The 10,164-nt window shown below is 40.2% G+C and overlaps 1 protein-coding gene across 1 annotated transcript in view; it reads left to right on the top strand.

Annotated features, from left to right (window-relative positions):
• BST1 (bone marrow stromal cell antigen 1) overlaps positions 1–3,181 on the top strand; it is a 46,842-nt gene extending 43,661 nt beyond the window's left edge. Inside the window, exon 5 of the mRNA XM_007950084.1 lies at positions 3,079–3,181. Coding sequence (XP_007948275.1) covers positions 3,079–3,181 — 103 coding nt within the window. The remainder of the gene's footprint in view (positions 1–3,078) is intronic.
• Positions 3,182–10,164: the final 6,983 nt, after the last annotated feature.

Here is a 10,164-nt window from a genome sequence, read left to right as displayed (position 1 = left end):
AATGATTTTGAGTTTTGTTCCACATTGTTCTCCCACTCTATCCAGGATCTCCTGCACTGATCCCCCTCCGAGTGGTTGACAGTGGTAGCCATACACCATCTAGTTCTTCTGGTCTCATGGTCATATAGGCTGAAGGTCACATGAAGACCAACAACTTATTCATTGCAAATACCTTTTATCAACAACATATACATGTGGATCTTACCAGATGGAATACACAGGAATCAGATTAACTTACATCTGTGGAAATCGAGAGAAAGGAGCTCAATCTCATTAGTCAGAACAAAGCCAGAGGCCAATCCTGAAACAGGCTATTAATTGCTCATATGCAAGTTCAAGATGAAGCTGAAGAAAATTAAAACAAGTGCATGAGAGCCGAAGTATGACCTTGAGTATATCCCACCTAAATGTAGAGACCATTGCAAGAATAGATTTGATGCACTGAATACTAATGACTGAAGACAAGACAAGTTGTGGGATGAAAGCAAGGACATTATACATAAAGAAAACAAAAGGTCATTAAAAAGACAGGAAAGAAGGAAAAGAGCAAAATCAGAAGAGAGTCTGAAACTTGCTCTTGAATATAGGGTAGCTAAGCAAATGAAAGAAGTGATGAAGTAGAAAAGCTGAACAGGAGATTTCAAAGGGCAGCTCAAGGAGCTGAAGTAAAGTGTTATAATGAAGTGTGTGAAGATCTGGAGTTAGAAAACCAAAAGTGAAGAACATGCTCAGCATTTCTCAAACTGAAAAACTGAAGGAAAAATTCAAGCCTCAAGTTGCAATATTGAAGGATTCTACGGGCAAAAAAGGTTGGATGACTCAGAAAGCACCAAAAGAAGATGGAAGGAATACACAGTCACTGTACCAAAAAGATGGTACTGAAGGAAGAAGTCCAAGCTGCTTTGAAGGTGTTGGTGAAAAACAAATATCCAGGAATTGACAGAATACTAGTTGAGATGTTCCAACCAATGGAAGCAGTGCTGAAAGCATTCTCTTGTTCATGCCAAGAAATTTAGAAGAGAGCTACCTGGCCAGCCAATGGGAAGAGATCCATATTTGTGGCCATTCCAAAGAAAGTGATCCAATAGAATGTGGAAATTCCTGAACAATATCATTAATTTCACATGCAAGTAAAATTGTGCTGATGGTAATTAAATAATGACTGCAGCAGTACAATGACAGGGAAATGCTGGGAATTCAAGCCAATTCAGAAGAGGACATGGAATGAAGGATGCCATTGTTGATGTCAGATGGATCTTGGCCGAAAGCAGAGAATACCGGAAAGATATTCACCTGTGTTTTACTGACTATGCAAAGGCATTCTGCTATGTGGAACATGACAAGTTATGGATAGCATTGTGAAGAATGGGAATTCCAGAACACTTAATTGTGCTTAAGTGGAACCTTTCCAGAGACCAAGAAGAAGTTGTTTGAACAGAACAAGGGGACACTGCATGATTTAAAATCAGGAAGGGAGTGCGTCAGGGTTGTATCCTTTCATTGTACTTATTCAATCCGTATGCTGAGCGAATAATCTGAGAAGCTGGACTATATGAAGAACACAGCACAGGATTAGAGAAAGACTCATTAACAACCCACAATATGCAGATGACACATCCTTGCTTGCTGAAAGTGAAGAGAATTTGAAGCACTTATTGATGCTCAAAGGCTATAGCCTTCACCTTGGATTATACTTTAACATGAAGAAAACAAAAATCCTCACAACTGGACCAATAAGCAACAGCATGATAAATGGAGAAAAGATTGAAGTTGTCAAGGATTTCATTTTACTTGGGTCAGCAATCAACAGCATTCATAGAAGCAGCTGTCAAGAAATCAAAGGATGTATGGCATTGGGAAAATCTGCTGCAAAAGACCTCTTTAAAGTGCTGAAGAGCAAAGATGTCACTTTGAAGGCTAAGATGTGCCCGACCCAACCATGACGTTTTCAATTGCCTCATATGCATGCAAAAGCTGGACAATGTAAGGAAGACCCAAGAAGAATCGATGCTTTTGAATTGTGGTGTTTATGAAGAATTTTGAATAGATTGATGGAAGAACAAACAAATCCATCTTGGAAGAAGTACAGCACAAATGTTCCTTAGAAGCAAAGACAGTGAAACTTCTGTCTCACTTACTTTGGACATATTATCAGGAGGGAGCAGTCCCTGGATAACGACATCATGGTTGGTAAAGAAGAGGGTCAGCGAAAAAGAGGAAAGACCCTCAACGAGATGGATTGGCACAGTGGCTGCAATAATGGGCTCAACTATAGAAACGATTGTGAGGATGGTGCAGGACTGGTCAATGTTTTGTTCTGTGCATGGGCTCACTATGAGTCAGAACCGGCTCCTTGGCACTTGACAACCAAACAACATGTCAGGGCAGACTTTTCGGAACCAGTTAAATGTGGTGATGTAATGCCCATCAATAGGGTCTGGCTAACTTCATCCACACAATCAGTACATCGATAAAATAAGAATAGTATGCAGCCACGAGAAAGAATGAATTAACTCTATATGTAACAATATGGAAGGAGCCGTGGTGACTCGGTTGTGAAAGTGCTCAGCTGCCAACCAAAAGGTTGAAGGTTCAAGCCCACAAACTGCTTCATGGGAGAAAGATGTGGCTGTCTGCTTCTACAAATATTACAGCCTTCAAACCCCTATGAGCAGCTCTACCCTGTCCTGTAGGGTTGCGATACGGTTGCTGTAGGGACAGTATGAGTAGGAATCGACTCAATGGCAGTGGGTTTATTTTATTTGGTATCAATATAGAAGTATGTTGAAGATCAGATGGTTGATGACCAAAACAAGTTGCTGAGTCCATATGTGCTTAGATACAAGGATCGAAGTGTGTGTGTGTGTGTGTGTGTGTGTGAGTGTATCATATTCCTAGAAGGATAATTCAAACTACCAACAGTGTTTGTGGAATGTGGGCAGGAGGCAACTAAGTGATTTTTACTTTCCACTTTATAATTTTCTGTACTATTTGAATATTTCTACAGAGTCCATTTATGTTTTTGAAAAGTATGCTTCATAACCAGTACTGACACTTTCCTCTTTTTTTAATTTGCAGGGCAGCAACGTCTACTCAAAGAGAAATCCCATCTCTTTCTGTGGCACAAAGTGCCACACTTATGATTCTTGTCTTAGTGGTTTGGCCTCAGATGCTCAAATAAAACTAAAAACTCAGCTGTGCCTCCTTAACTAGTCCCAGCTCTGCAACCTGCCCTCACGCAAAGTCATCTTTCTTGTTCTATGCATGCCAAGTGCTTCCACTGTCTAAAGAAGCTTGTTGCTGGCAAAACATATCCTGCAATTATTTTTTAATATGAAACAGATGTTCAGGATTACAGAAACAAGATATTAGTCTAGTCTTTTTTAATTGGTTACAACTGCTACATGAGAATGAAAGAAAATTATATTTTTCCTATTTTTATAATGGGTAATGTTGTTGTTATGTGCTGTCAAGTCAGACCCGACTCATAGCAACCCCTCCTTGGGTTTCCGAGGCAGTATCACTATGGAAGTAGATTGCCCCATCTTCCTTCCGAGGAGTGGCTGGTGGGTTTGAACCGCCAGCCTTCTGGTTAGCAGTCAAGTGCCTTAGGCACTATGCTACCAGAGCTCCCAATGAGAAATCCCATCTTTTCATGGGCAATGAGACCCAGAATATTTGTTATATAATCAAACATCTGTAAATTTTGAATAGAATTGTATTATATATTTTTTATACTCCAGAAAGAGCACACTGGATACTTATTGATAGCTTAACACAAACATGCATGCTAGATCTTGTATGTACTTATTTGGTGTGCAAAGATTTATGGACAAAGATGTCCATTTAATGAGTATTTGTAATGGGGGGAAAATGTCCCATGATGGGGACCTGTTTACATATGATTTGGTCCATATGCAGGATGGAATGTCACTCAACTGGTAAAAATTTTGTTTACCAACCATATGTCCTTCAACTGGTGAAGGGATAAACACACATCTGTGCAGTGGAATACTAACCAGCAATAAAACCCGACCAGCTATTGATGCACACAGGGTCATGGTGGATAATCATATGTGTTCTGGTAAGTAAAAGAGCCACACTCAAAAGACTGCATCCTGTGTGATTCCATGAGACAATCTGAAAAAGGCCAAGTTTTAGGGCTGGAGACCAGATCAGAGGTTGCCAGGGGTTAGGGCTAGGGGAGGGGTTAACTACAAAAGGACAGCATGTGGGAACCTTTTGGGATGATGAAACTGTTCTGTATATTCATTGTGGTGGTGGTTACATGACTCTGTGTATCTGTCAAAAGTCAGAACTGTATACCAAAAGAGTAAGTTTCATTCTATGTGAATTAAAAATAAATCATGTTTGCAAAGAATATTTCATGATATTAGAAATGTCAACAATAAGTGCAAGGGATGACATATAAAATTTTATCCTAAGACCAACTGTCCAAAATATAACATAATTTAATAAATGATATTATGAATATGTGTTTACATGATCTACATGTATTGTAAATGAGTGAAGTAAAAGGAAATAAACCAAAAGGAAGAGGAATTATCTCTGCATGATCTTTTATGTATATATATATATATAATTGAGATTTTGGTGAAATTTTACATAGCAAATTAGCTTTCTATTTAGCAATTTCTATACAAATTGTCCAGTGACATTGGCTACATTTTCCTCATCGTATCAACATTCTCATTATTTCCGTTCTGGTTCTTCCATCTCCAGTATTCTTGCTTCCCTGCCCTCCTGACCTTCTCATCCTTGTTTTAAGTAAGTGTTGACTGGTCTCAGATGATTGTGGTGGGTCCCCCCCGCCCCTTTGTTATGTTTTATATGAAAGGAACCCGTACTCATGGGTGATCTTATTTATTTTATGAGCCAATCTGTTACTTTGTTGAAAGTTCAATGGTGATCTCTGGGAGTAGTTTCAGTGATTTCTCTGACTTTTGACTTTTTTGTATCTGTCAAAGTTTTTCCTGTGAGCATGCACTACGTTTATCATCAGAAAAAGAGAAACACACACATACATTCTAGTGGTGAACTGCTAACTAAAGAGTCGGCAGTTCAAATCCACCAGCTGCTCCGCAGGATCCTGAGTCAGGATCAACACGATGGCAGTGGGTTTGGTTTTTCTCAAAACATTTCCAGAAGAGAAAAGTGAAAAATAGCAGCTCATTACAGACATTTCTCTGTTCTTAATTTGTAAGGCAGTGGGAGTGCTTTACTTACTGTGACAAATTGCCCTTGAGTCCACTCCACTCGGACCCCACGTGTGTCAGGGTAGAACAGTGCTCTAGAGTGTTTTCAATAGCTGGTTTTGGGGGAAGAAAATTTCCAGACCTTTCTTTCAAAGTGTATCTGGGTAGACTTGAACCACCAACCTTTCAGTTAGTACTGTGTTAACTGTTTGTACCACTCACAAACTCCTTAATTTACCTTACCCAAAAACCCCAAACCCACTGCCATTGAGTTGATTCTGATTCATAGCGACCCTATAGGACAGAGTAGAACTGCCCTATAGGATTTCCAAGGCTGTAAATCTTTATGGAAACAGACTGCCTCATCTAGAGTGGCTGGTGGGTTTGAACTGCTGTCCTTTTCATTAGCAGCCAAATGCTTTAACCGCAAGTGCTCCCTTAACGTCGGTGGAGGTAGGAGTTTTAAAAGCAGGTGGACTGACTCTGAAGTTGGGTGCTTTATCATCTTCTATATAAGGTAAGACCCTACAAATTCCAAGGACCTTTGAATTTTGACCAGAGTCATCTAGTCTTACTCCTTCTTTCCTGTTTTTATTTTCTTTATCTCCCTAAATTCCCAACCAAGCTATTCATGTTCCGTTTGCTTCTCTCTTTTACATTGATACAAGAATGAGTCCTTCTTATCTCCAAACTGGGGTTTTCTTTTACCTGCACCTGCATTTTTCTTCCCTACCTCAAAACATTGTGGACACTGGTCAAGGTAAATGCTTCCTACCTCACCCAGTCCTGGGGTTTTCCCTTCCAAGGACTGGCATTGTCAATACCTTTAACAAACTATCAGAGGACTTTAGGTGGGAATTAGATTCTTATAGTTCCATGTTGTTGTTGTTGTTGTTAAGTGTCGTCAAGTCGTTTCCAACTCATAGCGACCCCATGCACAGCAAAACGAAACACTGCCCGATCCTGCGCCAGCCCCACAATCCCTGCTATACTTGAGCCCGTCATTGCAGCCACCGTGTCAATCCATCTCATTGAAGGCCTCCCTCTCTTTCGTCGACCCTCTACCCTACCAAGCATGACATCCTTCTCCAGGGAATGGTCCCTTCTGACAACATGACCAAAGTAGGTGAGACAAAGTCTGGCCATTCCTGCTTCCAAGGAGCATTCTGGCTGCACTTCCTCCAGGACAGATCTGTTAGTTCTTTTTGCAGTCCACGGTACTTTCAGCATTCTTCACCAGCACCACAACTCAAAAGCATCAACTCTTCTTCGGTCTTCCTTATTCATTGTCCAGCTCTCACATGCATACGAGACGATTGGAAATATCATGGCTTGTGTCAGGCGTACCTTAGTCTTCAAGGAGATATCCTTGCTCCTCAGCACTTGAAACAGTTCCTTCGCAGTTGACTTTCCCAATGCTACACGTTGTCTAATGTCCTGACTGCTGCTTCCGTTGGCATCGATTGTAGAACCAAGCAACGTGAATTCTTTGACAACCTCAATCTTCTCTCCATTTATTGTGATGCTGCTCATTGGTCCAGTTGTGAGGATTTTTGTTTTCTTTATATTGAGACGTAATCCATACTGCAGACTGTATTCTTCAACCTTCATCAGTAGGTGCCTTAAGTCATCCTCACTTTCAGCAAGCAAAGTTGTATCGTCTGCATATCTCAGGTTGTTAATGATTCTTCCTCCAATCCTGATGCCACGTTTTTCTTCATATAGTCCAGTTTCTCGGATTATTTGCTCAGCATATAGATTGAATAAGTGTGGAGAAAGGATACAACCCTTCTTGATTTTAAACCATGTTGTGTCCCCTTGTTCTGTTCGAACGACAGCCTCCTGGTCAAGGTACAGATTCCTCATGAGTACAATCAAGTGCTCGGGAATTCCCATTCTTCTCAATGTTATCCATAATTTGTCATGATCCACACAATCAAATGCCTTTGCATAGTCAATAAAACACAAGTAAACATCTTTCTGTTATTCTTTGCCTTGAGCCAAGATCTATCTGACAACAGCTATGATATCCCTTGTTCCACATCCTCTTCGGAATCTGGCTTGAACCTCTGGAAGTTCTCTGTCAATATACTGCTGCAAACGTTTCTGAATTATCTTCAGTAAGATCTTACTTGCATGTGATATTAATGATATTGTTCTATAATTTCCACATTCTGTGGGATCACCTTTCTTTGGAATGGTATAGTTCCATAGGCAACTAGAATTCTTCTAAGTACAGATGAGCATGAAGTAGTATTACTAGTTCAAAAATCTCCCTTTCTCATCTTAATACCCTTTAAAAAATTGTGATAAATATATAAGTAATGAAACATTTGCCATTTCAGAAGTCTAAACATGCATAGGTCAGTGACATTATTTGAAGACATCATGTTCAACCATCATCATTATCCATTTCCAAAAATTTCCATCACAGTTAATAGAAGTTCAGTGTTACCTAAACACCGGGTTACCTCTGGCCCCGTCCTGATAACTAATCAACTTTGATCTCTTTGGTTTGTTCTGCATATTTAATGCAAATGGGATCATACAATATTTGGTCTTTTTGTGACTGATTTCTTTCATTCAGCATGTTTTCAAGGTGCATCCATGTTGTAGCATGTATCAGGACTTCATTTCTCTTTACGGGTAAGTAGTATTTCTGTTTTGAGCAAATTCTTCCTTACCTGCAGTGATATTCATCAGTGCTGGATGTGAATCATTATGACTATCAATTGCTTTTGCCTTGAGCCATCATTTCTTCTATGAATCCCACTAGCCCATCCCAAAAGGATACTTATGTTTAAACCAACTCTGAACTCTTCACAACTCATTGATTCTCCAACCTACCCCTTTATCTTAGAGGCTTGGACTACATTCTACCTACAAAACTATCTGGCTCTCCCCATAGACTCAGAATGTGCCCACCTTCTGCTTCATCTCTGTATCTCTGATATTTACTTCCTGCTCGTCATTTGGGTCTCAGCTCAAGGATCATTCCCTCCACGAAGCTTTCCTTGACCATCACTGTCTTGCCCCCAGTGTAAATCAGGTTCAGAGTTCTTTTCCTCATTTTGGTTTATAATTACATATTTGTTAATATTAATGGCTTTACTCACCCACTATATACAAAGCTGGAGTCTCTGGGCAGAACAAATGGTTAAACACTTGACAACTAGCTGAAAGGTTGAAGATTCTAACTCACCCAGAGGGTCCTTGGAAGACAAGCCTGGTGTTCCACCTCCAAAACATCACAGCCTTGAAAACCAATGGAGCAGTTCTACTCTGCACATACGGGGTCACTCACCATGAATCAGAATCAACTTGACAGCAACTAATAACAACAACAACGGTACATAAGGCCAGGGACCAGAGAAGGCATTAAAATATTTAACCATCATTGTGACAGAGGGTTCCTCGGAAGGAAGACTGAGCAATCTACTTCCATAGAGATACCACCTTGGAAACCCAAGGAGGGGTTGCTGTGAGTCGGACCCAGTCAACAGCAGTGGTTTTTTTTTTTTTTTTTTTTGAGATGAGAGAGGATGTTAGCAATTAGACCAGATACCCACTTTACTAATCAGGAAAGAAAAAACAACAACAGTTGCCATTGAATCAATCGTGACTCATGGCAACCCCAAGGGTGTCAGAATCGACCTGTCCTCGTAGAGTTTTCAATGACTGGTTTTTCAGAATTGGATTACTAGGCCTCTCTTCCAAGGTGACTTTGAGTGGACTCAAACTGCTAACCTTTCAGTTAGCAGGCAAGTGTGGTAACCATTGGTGTCCACCAGGGACTCCAATCAAGAAAAGCAGTAGCTTTAACCCTTTCATGACCCATAGGACATATATGTCCCGCTTACTTTTATTGCATCTCATGTTTACTAGAAGGCTAATATCTCAATTATACATGCTGGTGTCAGGGTGGGGAATGTGTAATCATATTGCTGTAGTGAGAAGTATTTCTATGAGGTAGTGTGTCCTGCAGGTGAGATTTTGTGAAAGTTTTGTTGCTTTGGGCTCTGTACAGCAAGATACATACAGCTTGTAAGTATATTCAGTGTATCCTTTGTGTTGCTGGGATGTAGTGGTTTTCATGATCAAGTAATAATCTAGCAAATAATTTATTTTCAGGCACAGTGTAGTGTAAGCACATGTTGTAGCATGCTGCAAGAACATTGTGACATAAGTCCCCCTTACATTTTTTACCTCTTGGGCTTTGGTCCAGAGAGACAAGTCTTGCAGCTATATTTGCCATTTTCTGTGTGTTATTGGGAAGGTGCGGTTTTTGGAATAAGATAATATTCAAGTGAATAACTTATTTTCAGGCATAATACAGTGTAAACACGTGTTGTAGCATCCTTGACATACTTCACATACAACCAACTTCACAAATTGTGCCCTATTATCAATGCTTTCCCCTTCACCATACTTATTCAATCTGTATGCTGAGCAGATAATCTGAGAAGCTGGACTATATGAAGAAGACTATTGCATCAGGATTGGGGGAAGGCTCATTAACAACATGTGATCCACTGACCACACCACTTTGCTTGCTGAAAGTGAGGATGACTTGAAGCACTTACTGATGAAGAGTGATGAATACAGTCTGCAGTATGGATTACATCTCAATATAAAGAAAGAAAACAAAAATCCTCACAACTGGGCCTATAAGCAGCATCACTATAAATAGAGAAAAGATTGAAGTTGTCAAAGACTTCACATCGCTTGGATCTACAATTCGCGTCAATGGAAGCAGCAGTCAGAACATCAGATGATGCATAGCACTGGGAAAATTGGCTGCAAAGGACTTCTTTCAAGTACTGAAGAGCAAAGATGTCTCCTTGAGGACTAAGGTGTGCTTGGTAGAAGCCATGGTATTTTCAATCACCTCATATGCATGTGAGAGCTGGATAATGAATAAGGAAGACCAAGAAATGTCAATGCTTTT

The sequence above is a fragment of the Orycteropus afer genome, unplaced genomic scaffold (assembly GCF_000298275.1).
Source record: "Orycteropus afer afer isolate SDZICR_OR568_19922 unplaced genomic scaffold, OryAfe1.0 scaffold00262, whole genome shotgun sequence".
NCBI classification, from domain to species: domain Eukaryota; kingdom Metazoa; phylum Chordata; class Mammalia; order Tubulidentata; family Orycteropodidae; genus Orycteropus; species Orycteropus afer.
The sequence above is the reverse complement of the archived record's forward strand: the minus strand, read 5'-3'. Positions and strand labels throughout refer to the sequence as shown.